Raw genomic sequence first — 15,508 nt, forward strand, 5'->3', positions numbered from 1 at the left:
GTTCTGTAAGTGGGAACTATTTGATAAAATGTTTGGAATTGCCAGCCTTTTGGCAAATAAACATGGGAAATAATCTTACAAACTTGTAATACTAAAACTTGTTAGTAATCAATAAAAAGTTTCTGTTACTCTAAAAGGGCCAAAGTATATATTTGTATGTAAAAATATATCTCATTGTTATATTTTTTCCTAGTTGATCCACCAAAATCGACAAGCTATCTTGAACCAGTTTGCAGCAAACGCTCCTGTTGGCATCAATATGAGATCAGGCATGCAGCAGCAAATTACACCTCAGGTGATGTGAGAAAACCAGACGTTGTTAGCAATTCTCTAACCCAAGCTGTTTCTTAAAGTGTTGACTTGAGTATCCGAGATGGTCTGTGAATTGATCTTTTAAGATAGTAGTGCAATTTTCTTCTAGAATGAATTGATAGTCAACTTGTGATACCCCTTACTGATATTTAATCTAAAGCAAGAGTCCTTTGTTTGGTTTTGGTGGTGGTGTTGTCATTGCTATTAGATACCAGATGAATCAGTAGAACAGTCTTACTGGTTCCTGAATATCCTGAATAGGACCAGTTATAAGACCCCTAGATAAGAGACTGTGTGGATGGTACCGGAAGCCTGATCAAAACCCAGTCACATTGCTGAGTTATCTTAACTACCCTGTTGTGTCCTTTGCTCAGTCTGAACATCAGCATTTTCTGTTTTTTATTTATTTTAGCAACCCTTGTACATGAACCCAGGGCCACTGGAACTTTAAACATAAAAAGAACTGGGTCGCCTTCTACATCTTATCTAGTACTCACTCCCTACTTAACTTCTGCACATACTTTAGTATTTTTGCTTCAACCACTTCATGTTTTCTTAACCAAGGTGATGCAAAAATTTGAGAGATGAGGAATTTTAGACAGGATGCACACAAAACTTTTCTTTCCTCCATAAAGTGTACCTAGATGGATTCAGGGCAAAAACAGGAAGACAACTGTAACCAAAAGGGTTACAGACAAAAACTACTGTTCGTGGTCACCTGGGTGGCTTAGTCAGTTAACCATACAGCCCTTGGCTTCAGCTTAGGTCATGATCTCAGGTTCTTGGGATCGAGCCCCTCGTTGGGTCCATGATCAGCACGGAGTCTGCTCGGGGTTCTCTCTCCCTCTCCTGTGCTCTTCCCCTGCTTGCTCTCTAAAGAAAAGAAAAGAAAACTACTATTAAGCAGCAGATATTGGCATCTTCATGGATCCATACTTGGGTTTCCCTGTCTTAAAAATCTCACTGATTAGCTCATGCAAGGGTAGTTAGGTTATAAGGAAACAAGACCCCACTTTTGGAATTCATGTAAGGATGATTTCTATTAGAAAGTCATATGTCACAGTTTTTTCTAGATTGGACTATATCTGTTTGCAAGTTTAATTTTAGAGGCACTATCTGCCTTGATCAGATCCTCAATCTGAATTGAAATCTTCTGAGGAAGGCTTTATTGACATACCATGTTGCTTTATGAGTTAGACCAAAAAAGTGATTTTAACCTAATTTTACTGCTGCTTTTGTCATTCCTAGTATTACAGCTACTAAAACACATACTCTGATGCCTGGAGTAGTCTTTATTATAACAGTGTTATAAAATAGCTTGTTCTCGCCCCTGGGTAGCTCAGTTGGTTAAGCATCCAACTCAGGTCATGATCTCAGGGTTGTGGGATCAAGCCTTGTGTCTGGCCCTGCGCTTAGCGGGGAGTCTGCTTCTCTCCCTCTCCTTCTGCCCCTTCCCCTGCTCATGCTCATTCTCTAAAATAAATCTTCTAAAAAAAAATTGGTGGTTCCACTTATTTCTTTTTATTATTTTATTTCTAATTATTTTCTTTTTAAGTAACAATTTGTTTGGCATTGGATCCTAGATTTCTGATTCTTCCTTTTTAAACAGTATTTTATAGGTTTTTCCATTGTAGAGATAATGCATGCTCATTATAAAAATAATTTGAAAAATACAGGAAAGTGTAATGAAGAAAATTAAAATCAACTATAATCACATTTTATTCATTTAAGTAAAGTGGAATAAATGATCTCAGTGAGAAAAGAGAGGAACTAAGAAACAGTAAATTTGGGGTAAATGAAAAAGAAAAAAAAGCCTCCTAACCACGTCACGTCACGTCAGACAAGTTCGAAGTCATAGTGATAATTGCTACGTGTTTTGTTGCCCCAAGCTACTAGGCTTTATCCTGTAAGCTTCCCAAAGTAGGGGATGGTGATAACAATATTCATAAGTGAGGATTGGTTTTCTCTTTTGCAGCCCCCCCTGAATGCCCAGATGTTGGCGCAGCGCCAGCGGGAGTTGTACAGCCAGCAGCACCGGCAGAGGCAGCTAATACAGCAGCAGAGAGCCATGCTCATGAGGCAACAGAGCTTTGGGAACAACCTCCCTCCCTCATCTGGACTGCCAGTTCAAATGGGGAACCCCCGTCTTCCTCAGGGTGCTCCGCAGCAATTTCCCTACCCACCCAACTACGGTACAAATCCAGGAACCCCACCTGCTTCAACCAGCCCGTTTTCACAACTGGCCGCAAATCCCGAGTCAGCCTTGGCCAACCGCAACAGCATGGTGAACAGAGGCATGACAGGAAACATGGGAGGACAGTTTGGCACTGGAATCAACCCTCAGATGCAGCAGAACGTCTTCCAGTACCCAGGATCAGGTATGAGGACTGCTCCTCTGCTCCGCTTCCCACGTATACGGCACAGGCGTTCCCCTGCACTCACGGCGGGGCAGTGCCCGAGAGGAAGGTGCTGTGGTGGGAGTCAGGAGACCCGGGCTCCAGACTCATCTCTTGCCACTAGTGGTTAAATATTTGGAGGCTTATCACTCCCTGACAGCTAATATGATTAATCAGAGGATCCAGAAGGACCTGATTCTAAAATTTTTTGAATTTTGTCTGCAGGGTACATTCTCTTACGTTCTTACTTTCTGTCATGGATCCCTGTAAGAATCTTACGAGAGTCCTCTTCAGGCAATGGGTTGAAGTACATGAACTCTAAATGGGCATACAGTTTTTTCATTATGTTGGAGACTTTGAGTTTGATCGTTTATACAGGGATAACCCTATTTACAAAGCCTCTCAGGCTTCTTATTTGTGTCAGTACTCGTAGCTGCTTAAGTTGAAAGCTCTTCTTCTGCAGTATGAGGAACTTCCTGGCTTCCAGGAGTTTTTTCTTTTTTAACCTTTTATTTGCATTGTCTCTCTTCCATTCGCTTTGTCCTAGGTGACGATGTCCTTTTAGATTTTACTTCTTTCACTTTCAGACTCTAGTGGGTAGTGGCAATAAAACACATTTGATTAATCCACGATATTTAATCAAACTTTGATGCAAAATTAATGGCAGATTCCTGGGGAAAAATTGAAATAAATCCCTTCATTTTATAAATGAAAGAAAAAGTAAATTATAAGTCTGCCTAAAAATGAATTTCCATGAGAAGACTGCTATTTGACTTGAATAAAATGTTGAGGTTACATAGAGATTTTTTTTTTTACATAGCAGTATGCTTATCAACTTTGACAGCCAAATCAATTTAGACTTTCATTCTCGTGGCAACAAGTGCTAAAATCCTTTGACTATTAAATTAAGTTATCTAGGGAGACTTGTGTCAGACAGCACCAGAATTCTCAAAGATCTTTTACTCAAAATTATGTCACATCTGTTCCTTTGTCCTCAAGACAATGAAGTCATCTTTGGCTGGTTTATATCGCTGACACTATCTGTGTGGGCAAGAAAAGGATTATAAATCTATATTTTAATAATAATACTGTCTGAACCTTTTGAAGGCCACTTTCATGTGTCTTACGATTTCTGTATGCAGAGAACTTGACAAGGCTTTTTCACTTAATTCTGGCCTGCAGAAGTACTTCCTGGGCATTAGAAGAGCTGTGTAGTTACCTGGTTGTCCACTCCTCTTCCGTAATGGCAGCTTAGCCCACGCAGCAAACAGACTCTTAGTAGTGTTCAGAATATTGATTACAGAGCCTTAAATCAGAAGGTTTGTCTCCTTCATTGGCAAAAAAGAAATAACTATGAGTAACCCAGATATTAGTAAATTCCCCAAGGATTTTTTTCTCTTAAGAAATAGAGAAATAAAAACAGTACTTCTGCCCAGTTTCGGTCATGTTCTTCAACACCTCTTCTCTGAGAGGCCAAGAAAGAATTTCTTATCCCTCACCCGTTTCTTGACTAAACCACCTAGAAAGGCAGTTCTTCAGAACCCCATTTCCAATGAAGTTGACAAGATTTCTTTCAGAGTCGTGGGTCTCCTCTTGGAGCCACTGCCATGTCAGTGTGTACACGGTGGTTGAGATCATGAGTGGGTGGGGCTTACGTCTTCTCTAGGTGACAGAACTGGATGTGTTGCTACCCATCATAAGCGCTCTATCTGGTACCTGGATTTTTCTTCTAGTCCAAATTTAGATTGACAGAAAATGCTTTTCACAACATAAGAATTCATCGTTGATCAAGTCAGCATTCCCACTACAAACAAAACCCAGACACTGGGTGCGATAAAGAGAGTAGTTGTTTCATCCAGTTGCAAATTGAAATGAAATGACAGAGCCTGCAGTTCTCCCATGAACTGCTTCAGCATAAAGGGGGGGGGGGGGTAGGGGGAGAGTTGTCAGGTTTTCTGGAGAGCAAAAGAACGTTTAAAGAGGCAGTATTTTTAAATGTCTTCCATTGCGCTAAGTTATAAACTCATTCCAACATTATCAACAGCCTGGTAAAAAGCTTCATGACCAGGTTTTGTATGAGTACAATTTCAAGTTCTGGAAAAGTTTCAACCTTGGCAAATGACGACTTCTTTTGGAAGAAAAAAAAACTGCCACGTTTTTTAAATAAAGTCTTACTATAACACAGTCCTCCTCATTAGTTTATGTATGATAATACATAATGTGGTTGGCTTCATACGCGGAGTTGATTTGTACCAGAAACCTTATGAACTGCAAAACCAAAAATATTTCCTATCTGGTCCTTTGCGGAAAAAGTTTTTGTGTTAATTGATATTAGTAAAACTAAAGGTTGAATTCATTAACTTAGCTTTAGTCCTTTGCTTTGGCATCTTTTAGCTTAGTAGGGACCCAGAGTAAATGAAGGAACATGTGAATAATAGTAATGACAGAGTATGCTCTCTTTTATTTCTGAAAACCAAAAAATTTTTCGAGACTATCAAGCCATAATGATGAATGCACAAGAACAGAATTGGACATTTCCAATTTATTTAGGGGCCCCTGCGTGGCTCAGTCGGTTAACCTCCTACCTTTGGCTCTTGTCATGATCTTAGGGTCCTGCGACCAGGCCCCACATTGGGCTCCCTGCTCAGCAGGGAGTCTGCTTCTCCATCTGCCTCTTCTCCCCATCTCCCCCATTCATGCTCTCTCTCAAATAAATAGGTAAAATCTTAAAAACAAAACAAAACACACACAAAAAAACAAAAGACCCTGCATTTAAAAAAAATAAATAAAATTTATTTTATACCAAGGTGACATTTAAAGGAAATATGATGGAAATTTTTACAAAATTTTGTACCAACCCCATGAATTCCTTGAAGCTAATCCATAGCTCCTTCTGTGAACTACAGTAACGCTACTCCACCCATTCCTCCTAAGTGATCTCATCCACTCCTGTGGCTTCAGTGACCTCTTCATGCTGATGACTCTCTTCTGTATCTCTAACCAGATCTCTCAGCTCTTGTGTACAACTGCCTGATGACAGACATCCTTGAATTTTCTCTCCACTAGCACCCCAAACTCAACTTGTCCAAAGTTAGACTCATCAGTTCTGCTTCACTTCTCTCCATATCTCAGTGTTCCAGCTGTTCTAACAAATTTCTCAAGATCCAAGAAAGAATGTATACCTTGCTCTCTTTTCATACTAGGCCTTGTAATCCTGTATCTGCTATTTCAAACTTTCAAAATGAAGTGTCCTTCATTCACCTGCCTCATTCTTGTTCCTCCCTCCTCTCAGAACTGTCTCCTCTGGGAAGCCTTCCCTGACCACTCCCAATCATAGGCACTCACCACCCTGTCTTACACTCATTTGTTCACCTAGCTGCCTTGCTTTTTAAATAGCAAGTTTCTTGACTGAGCAAAGTGTGGCCTTTTTAGTTTCTTAATTGCTTAGCACAGAGGTCTGGCAGGGAGAGTAGGTGCTCAATGAACCTTCGGTGAAGTAAATGAATGGAAGGATGAATCCTGGTTCTGTTGCTGCTGCCAGTGGCTGTGATGCTATTTATGGTCCAGCAGGGAGGCTTAGATTAGTTTAGGTGAAGACAGAATTATTGAAATTTTGGAAGGAACTAGATTGTCTGGTCCAAGGAATCCAAGGTCCAGTGTGGTGGCAGAACCTGAACCAGAACTCTGTCAACCCCTCCAGTTCCTTATCTATAAGCTGGTTCTCTCTACTAAAACTAGGTCAGCTGATAAGGAACAATTAGAATGTGAAATGAGTCCAGAAAGAAATGTGAAAAAGTATGCTGATATACTTGCAATCTCTTATTTATTGTTTAACTTTGATTCTACAGAATAATGTCCAGAATGTGAGAAGTATCTCTTCTGCCCTCACATACATATTTTTCTGAAAGAAATTATTTCCTCATTAACAAGATTAAAAATGCATTAAGAACAGACAACTATTTTTTCAAAGATCCCAACCAAAGTAGTTAAATTATAGAGTTTATGCAGAGATAGTCAACATATAAATGAAGAAGATGGGGGGAACACCCATCTTCTGGAGTCATAAATGAAAAATTAACTTCTCCATATATTCTTAGTCAAAAGTATTAGAGATTAAATTACAGATGGAGGAGGCAGCAGAGAGAAAATATATAGCTTTATTTATAATAGTCTTTACCAAGAAAAATAAACATTTAATGAAAGAAAAAACTATAGAAAGTTTACAGTTGGCTTAATTTTCACAGAAAATTTAAAATATTTTTAAAATTGTAGCCTACAAAAAACCAAAAGTGAATAAATTAACTACATCTCCGGCTATATTAAACAAACAAAAGGAGAAAAGTCATAATAATGGTGGCAAAACATAGAATATACAATTATATTTATAGAGAGACATTAAGAACATAGAGACATGCTTATGATATAATCATAAGGGAAAGAGCAGGTCACAAAATTGTGTTAGATTTTAGAAATGAAGATTTGAATGAATTATACTAAATTATGGGTAATCAGATTATGACATTCTTCTATGCACCTTTAAAACTGTTTGTATCTTAAAAGTATTTAACTATGAAATGTATTTTGTCAGGAAAAAAAAGGAAAAAAGAGCATAACAGAAATCATTTTTTAAAAATCCATTTTTACCTTTTAAACTGTTAGGACTTCCACTTTTGGCTAAGTTGGAATAACAGGAGCCAGATTTATTCCCCCATCAGAAACAAACAAAAAAATCAAAGTACATTGAACTATAATTTTTGATATTATCCAAACTATGCTGCATGGAGAGGGAGTCCAGAAGGGACCAGTAGTCTCCCTGAGTTGAGCCCATGGAGCTGGGAGTCCAGGAAGGCCAAGGCAACTCGAGGTTTCAGGGCACAGGACCAGAGAAGAGAGAGCCACAGTGAACTGCAAGGATGTGCACAGGGTCCCACTCGGTTTTTGTGTGTGTGTTTGCGTATGCACGCACAACAAACCAAGGCCAAGGAAAACCACCTGGAAAGGTTATAGGGAACAATCTACAAAGTTCGCACAGGGTCAACTTCTCTTCACACCAGCCAGAATAGAAAACCCCATGATTCATGGGGTGTGTCAAGTAAGATACTCAGAAGGGTTTTGTCTCAGTAGCAGACAAAATAAGCCCTAACCTTTGCTCTTATCTCTTGACATACAAGACCCAAAAGAATTAAACTGTCTCCATGTAACCTAACTGCAACCCAGATAAAGGTTGAAAATATTTAAAGGGCTTTTAGGGGTACCTGAGTGGCTTAGTTGTTTAAGCATCCAACTCCTGATTCCAGCTCAAATCATGATCTCAAGATCGTGAGATCGAGCCCTGCTTCAAGCCCCTTTGTCAGGCTCCACTCTGGACATGGGGCCTGCTTAAGACTCTCTCCCTTTTCCTCTGCCCTGCCACCCCCTTTCACATGCACCCACTCTCTTTTCCTCCCTCTTAAAAAAAAAATCCAGCACCTAACAAGGTAGAATTCACAAGGTCTGGGATCTGGTCTTTTTTATTACCAGGCATGCAGAGATGCAGTATAATAAAACCAATAACAAGGAGTAAAATCTGTCATCGAAACCAACACAGAAACACACAAATGATAAAATGAGTAGTCGAGACATTGAGACAATTAAAAATTATACATTTATTCTGTATGTTCAGAAAGCTAGAGGAAAGCTTGAACATACTAAGTAAAGTCAAGGACAATATAAATAAAACCAAAATCAACTTCTGGAAACAAAAACTACAATGTCTGAGATAAAAATATACTAGATGGGATAAGAGAGATATTAGACATTACAAAAGAAAAAATTAGTGAACTTAAAGACATAACAATGGACACTGTGCAAAATGAAATCAGAAAAAAATTGAAACAATGGCAGATTCACTCCAAATTGACCTTATAATTCAAAGCAAATCAAAATGTCAATATGCTTTTTGGAGAATTGACAAGCTTCTCCTAAAGTTTATATGGAAATGCAAAGGATCCAGTGTAGCCAAGACAGTTTTGAAAAAGAGAGCCAACTTGGATGACTGTCATTTCAAAAATTACCATAAAGTCACAGCAGTCAAGGGGTGCCTGGGTGGCTCAGTGGGTTAAAGCCTCGGCCTTCGGCTCGGGTCATGATCCCAGGGTCCTGGGATTAATGCCCCGCATCGCATCGGGCTGTCTGCTCGGCGGGGAACCTGCTTCCTCCTCTCTCTGCCTGCCTCTCTGCCTACTTGTGATCTCTGTCTGTCAAATGAATAAAATCTAATTTTAAAAAATTAAAAAAAAAAAAAGATTTAAAAAAAAGTCACATCAGTCAAGACAATATAGCATTCATACAAGTATGGACATAGGGACCACTGCAACAACCTAAAAATCCAGAAGTAAATTATTAATATTATGGCCAGCTGATGTTTTTAAAATGATTGTATCAATAGCTGCTGATAAGCATCATCCTGCCCAGAAAGGAGCAAACTACCAATAAATGCTACAGAATGGTCAAACCTCAGAAACATTATCTAAGTGAAAGAAGCCAGATCCAAAGATCTCATGTGATTACATTTATATGAAATTGCCCCCAAAATGCACACCTGTCAAGACAGAAAACAGATCCATCGTTGCCTGAGGCTGGGGTAGGAGAGGGGAATGACTGCTGACAGGCATGGGGGGGACATGAGGGGAATGAAAATGTCCAAACTGGACTGGGCTGATGGTTGCACAGCTCCATAAATGGACTACAAGTCATTGAGTTGTGCAGTGCAGTGGGTAAATTTGAGGCTTGTAGGTGACACCTCAGTAAAGCTTAAAGGAAAAGGATAGGGAAAGAAGAGCCCACAGAGATGACTGAGGCATGGACAACAAAACTCTTCTCATTTTTCATTTCACACGTGTTTGTTTTGCCTTTTTCCCTTCCTAACTTATTTTTATTACACAAGTAATCTGTCATGTGTATTCTTGTGCATTTTTGCACTTAAAAACCCATGTAAGGGTGGCCTGGGTGGCTCAGTGGGTTAAAGCCTCTATCTTTGGCTCGGGTCATGATCTCAGAGTCCTGGGAGGGAGCCCCGCATCAGGCTCTGTGCTCAGCGGGGAGCCTGCTTCCCCCTCTCTCTCTCTGCCTGCCTCTTTGCCTTCTTGTGATCTCTCTCCCTCTGTCAAACAAATAAATAAAATCTTTAAAAAAAAAATCCATGTAAGCAAAAAGAATAGAAAAAAATTTATACATAATCCTGGAACCCAAATCAATATGTTAGTGATGCATTCTTGCAGACTTATTTTATGTTTATTTCTCTGTTTATATTCTAATTTCCTGCCTTATTTTGAAGAGACTGAAATGTTTTTCCCTGCTGTATTGAATAGGCTGTTTCTAATTATATCATGACAGATCCTTGTGGGAATGGGGGGTTCTCTTTTATAGGGTTAATACATTTATAGTATAGTCACATAAATTAATTTATGTCAATTTGCAGGAATGGTTCCCCAAGGTGAGGCAAACTTCGCTCCATCTCTGAGCCCCGGAAGCTCCATGGTGCCCATGCCAATCCCTCCTCCTCAGAGCTCTCTGCTCCAGCCAACTCCGCCCTCGACTGGGTACCAGTCACCAGACATGAAGGCCTGGCAGCAAGGTGCAATGGGAAACAACAAGTAAGTAAGTTTTTGTATATGAGCATCCCTGGTCTCTGCAGCACTTAAGAACAGTCGTGCCGTGACGATCGGAATAGAAGAGTACTGGCTACTTCCATTTGCAAGTTCATGGAACTGAATTTTACGTGATAGCAAAGAGAAATAATGACTTCTGAATCCTCTAAGTTTCAAGTCATTTTTAAGGTAAATTTGTGTGTTTACAGTGCAGAAAAGTGGTCTAGTGGCCCCTAGCCTCCCATCCCACTGTCAGCACACCTGAAGAACCTGATCATGTGTGAAACAGAGCTTCCCTGGGACGGAGGTAGAAATGGGTACTTAAAAAAAGCGTTATTTATAAAAACACTTAAAAAATTCTAAAAATCTAAAGCAAGAATGCCTAAATATCAGAATTCACTAGAGCCTAAACAGTGGGCATGCAGGCTTCACCTCTCTTAGCATGTTTGAAAGGTCTCATGGCAATAGCCGAGGTTTTGAGACTTCTCAGGCTGTTCTGCCTCAGCCAGTTCTTTGAGTCTCTAGATTTTCAGTGGCCTCATCTTGCCCATTTGGCTTAGAATTATCTCACTAACGTCATTTTCCCCCCAATCCTGGCTGCTGAACTTTTCACACTTCACTTGAGTTTTATAAGGCTTTTAATTAGGTTGTGTCTTGGTTCTAATGACAGGGAAACCGTTTGATCTGACAACATAATAAGTGAGGCAGTTAAAGTTGAAAACTTAAGACCGTATTCTCCTAAAGTTCACTGAAAGGTGAGAGGAAGTCTTCCCCTTAGAGAACTGTGGAGCTCTCAGTGAGGACTGTGTGTAAATTAGGTAGAAATGAAACTGTCTATGTAACATGCAAGAAGAATTTAGACTCCTAATATGTTCTAATCCCAGCTTCCTAAATTCACTTTAGATTCCACGGTCCATGAGTATCGTGATTCCTTTACAGACACTCTCCACTCCCTTGGCCAGCTCTCCCTCTGCTGCACTTGGCCGTGCTAGCAAGACGCTCCCTAATGAAATCCAGCTAAACTCTAGCTCCATGCCCACATCTAAGCATTTAAATGTGTCTTGGAAAAAAACACAGTCCCGCTGACAGTTCTGCTCCCCTTTACAGTTAAATACCCTAAAAGACTCTAAACACTTCTCCTTCCCTTGTTGACCAGTCGGGCTTTCATCCCCACCGCTGTAGCAGCAGTTCTCTTGTTCAGGTTGTCAGTGTCCTCCACAATGCCAGGTGCGGTGACTGCTGGTAGATTTTGCCATACTTGAGCATTTATTCTTTCTTGACGCTCCTCCTTCATTTAGTTTCTGGAACAGCTTTCTCTCTGGAGACAGGTCACTCTCACCCTATTTCTCAGTGTCCTCTGCTGGATCTTCCTCATCTCCCCAAGCTCCATTTGAGGGCCTTTGAGCTCATTCTGTCTACTTGCTCCCTTGGTTATGCTGCCCACTTACAGCTATACATCCCTATCTCAGTGTCTGTGACTCCCCAGTTTGAATCTCCAGCCCAGGGACACCTGGGTGGCTCAGTCAGTTAAGTGTCTGCCTTCAGCTCAGGCCATGATTCCAGGGTTCTGGGATTGAGCCCAGCCTTGGGCTTCTTGTTCAGCAGGGAGCCTGCTTCTCCCTCTGCCTGCCTCTCCCCCTGCTAGTGTGTGCTTTCTCTCTTTCTAACAAATCATATCTTTTAAAAGACAAAGTCTATAAATCTCCAGGCCAGACTTCTCCCCTGAACAACCATACTGTATGTATAACCACCGAATCACTTTCCCACTCAGAAGTCTAATAGGCCTCTCTGGCTCACCATGACAAAATCTGAAGGGATTGCCCACCCCCCTGAAACCTGCTCCTCTCCTGCTGTTCCCCATCTCAGTGAACAGCAACTTCGTTCTCCCAGTTCTTCAGAAGAAAACCTCTTCTCTCATATCTCACATCAGACAGCCCATCAGCAAACCACATCAGCTTCTTAGCTCTCCCTTCTTCCCTGTCCCGTGTGCGAGCCGCCATCGTCTTTTTTCCAGACTGTTGAAGGAGCTTCCTGTCTCCTTGCTTCGACCCTTGCTCCCCTGCAATGTAATCATGTGGTAGCCTGCGTGATGCTTTTCAATTAGCAATAATCGCGCCTCGGATAAACCTCATTGGCTACGATACTGCCACTGCGCAAAGCTGCGTGATGCTTTTCAGACGTGAGCAGCATGGCAGTCCTCTCCTCAAAACTCACCAGCTTACGCAGAGTGCAGCATGGGGCCTGGGAAGCCCACATAATCCTGTTCCTGGGTCCCTTTCTGACCTCAGCTGCTATTCCCATCACTCAGTCTGCATATACTGGTGTCTGTTTATTCTTCTGTTCCTCACATGTGCCAAGTACATTGCAAACTCAGGGCCTTTGCGTTTTTAAATCCCTCTGTCGGAATGTTCTTCTCACAGTGGCCACATGGTTTGCTTTCTCACACTTCAAGTCTCTCCTTAAATGTCACCTAATTAGACATAGATATTAAATGTCACCATATTAAAGCTCCCTGATCATCATTTCTAAAACAAGAGCGGTTTCTACCCCCTTTTTTTTTCCCGTCTATATTTCTCTTTATAGTTCTTAACACCTGACATATTGTGTGTTGGTCCTTTTGTTTATGGTCTGTCTCCTCCAACTAGAATATAATCATCCTAAACACAGGACTTCGTTTTTGTTTACTTGCGTATGTCCATCCTTTAGAACGCATGAGCACTTACTGTACATTTATTGAGTGAATGAGGACAAAAATTCCCTGTCCTGCCTCAGTCACTTCTTGGGTTCAGATTCAAATGTGGGCTTGAATTTTTGTTGTACTTCAACAGTTTTTGTGAACTTTGACTTTACCAAATCATTTGAAAAAAAAAAGTTGTCACCAAGTCTCTAAGCATTCACATTTGCTTATTTGCTTCACGTGTAAAGGCTTATTAGTCGACACAGGTAGCATGGATTTGTGACCCCTCGCTGTTTCTCTTGCACAGTGCAGAGTACCACAAGGAACAGGGGAAACTGCCCTTGCTGTCAAGTTACCAAGAGTCCAGTGGGTGACGGCAGTAAAGGGACAGAAGTAACACATGAAACAAAGAATCATTTAGTAGGATGAGGTAATAGAGTTCAGAGACTGAGTAATGTGATTCTTTTTCATGATCTCTCCAGTCGCAAGAAAAATAAAGGGTTAAACCAAGCCTCTTTGTCCTAGAACAGTGCAGGTTTGTGTGTAACACTAGTCGCTAGGGAAAGTCGGAGCGCTTATTAGCATTTTAAAGGCTAGGAAGGCCTGTTGTTTAACCCTTTGTTTTTAGACTTACATGACCTGGAGCACCTCCATGCTTGTTAATAATACCTCCAGTACCTATGGAAGCCACTTCAGGCCAGAGTCTTCATCCTTACCTTCCCCCACACCGTGATTTAGGGGCTTCCAAATTCCTGGTGCTAGCCGAAAAAACTGTAGTAACTGCCATGGGGCTGACCAAGAAAGCAGAGGGAGGGAGGTGAACCCCACCCCACCGTCATTTCTGAGACCTAGAACAGTGACTGATGCTGCAGAGGGCTTGATCTTCTTCCCGTAGTGGAAGAAACTAAAATGGAACTGTTGGCAAGAGCAGTTTGAATGAACTTAAGCTAATATAAGTACCAAGTATAAATGTGAAAAGAAATTAAATCTTAAACTTTTTTTTCACTAAGTATGACATCATTGCAGTCCTTGAAGCTTCTGCATGCATTAACTTACAGAGCCCTGAGCTGAGCCTCCGCAGGGCTGATTTATGGATCAGTTGACAAATGAGCATTGTCTGGGGCAGAAATGTTCTCATTAGGAAATGGGCAGCGAACTAATGGGTTTTTCCTCACCTTTAGTTGTGGGGGCACTGCCTCACAAGCATACACACTGTACAGACGTTAATGGTTCAAAGATGTATTACTGACCATTTCCTAGGCATATAATTTTCTTTGAGCATTTGTGTTTTATAATTACTTGGGGAAAATTTGCTGCTTTTCTTCAGACATGATGAATAGGCTGTTTCTCAGTCTGTTAATTTTCGTGTGATTACCTTAATCTACCGGAAACGATAAATGTCAGTACATCCTGTTTACCTCCCAGGAGCGAGCAAGGAATATAGGAATAGATAAGCCATTGACGGGGTAAATAATTTTTAGAAATCAAATTCTCCAGAATTAACCTTAAAATAGGTGGACTTTTACCAGCAGTTTATTATTTAACAACTGATAATCATCAAACATTTGGTGTTTTGTAGAACTTACAAAAGACACAATTCATATCATTTTCCTTTAGATGTGTATATATATGTGTCATTTAGAATTTCGGAGTTCAAATATAAAGTTTCAAGTTGTATTTACCTGCTGTTTATTCCATACTATTCTACCTACTAAGAGAAAGGCCAGACTATACCTACAGTCCAGAACGAGGCCATAAAGAAGGCAGTCAGTAAAACAAGCCCTCTGAAAAACATAACTGCATTTTGCTTCTGGAAAAGACATAAAGCTATGTTCTAGCCTGAGAAGACCTTTGGAATCTTTAAAGACATTACATTTGCCAAATAAAAATATCTGGTTATATTCCTCTTAGTTTATAGCATAGTGAAAACAACCAGAAGCTGAATCCTTGAGAAGCAACAGCATCTCTAGAACATTGAATAAAGGCCCTTGAGTCTTAATGTGCATAAAAAGTTAGAAATGTGACTTTCTGTGCCCACCCTCAGAAACTGACTCATTAGGGCTAGAGTAAGGCCTGGGAGTCCCAGTTCTCAGTCTCGGGAAATTCTCTTCAGATGGTGTTTTTCTATAAATAAGACTCAGTCCATACCTCATCAGTTGACAGCACTGAGTAATAATAACCCATGTTCATAATTCACTCATCACCAGATATTTACTGAGTGCTTGCCATGTGTCACTTATTACTAGAGACAAGGAATGAGTGGAACAAGATAGTACTGTTCTCCTGAAGTGTTAGTCTAAGAAGAGGTACAAGCAATCACAATATAAAACTCCATCACTGAATCATTGATTCCTTTGTTCATTCATTCATTGAGCAGTTATGAAACATATATATCCCAGGCATTTTGCTTAAATAGAATATTCTTGGTTTAGGAAGATAAAATGATATAAAAAATTTTAGAATGATTTGATTGTTAAATGAGTGCATTTCAGTTA

General features: G+C 40.4%; 1 protein-coding gene and 1 pseudogene across 1 annotated transcript in view; one reads left to right on the plus strand and one right to left on the minus strand.

Annotated features, from left to right (window-relative positions):
- Nucleotides 1-15,508, plus strand: part of NCOA1 (nuclear receptor coactivator 1) — a 184,012-nt gene that overhangs the window by 157,481 nt on the left and 11,023 nt on the right. The window contains exons 15-17 of the mRNA XM_045979119.1: nucleotides 194-295; nucleotides 2,288-2,690; nucleotides 10,168-10,342. Coding sequence (XP_045835075.1) covers nucleotides 194-295; nucleotides 2,288-2,690; nucleotides 10,168-10,342 — 680 coding nt within the window. The remainder of the gene's footprint in view (nucleotides 1-193; nucleotides 296-2,287; nucleotides 2,691-10,167; nucleotides 10,343-15,508) is intronic.
- On the minus strand, nucleotides 12,402-12,497 carry LOC123926226 (annotated as a pseudogene).

The sequence above is a fragment of the Meles meles genome, chromosome 15 (genome assembly GCF_922984935.1).
Source record: "Meles meles chromosome 15, mMelMel3.1 paternal haplotype, whole genome shotgun sequence".
In the NCBI taxonomy this organism is placed as follows: Eukaryota; Metazoa; Chordata; class Mammalia; order Carnivora; family Mustelidae; genus Meles; species Meles meles.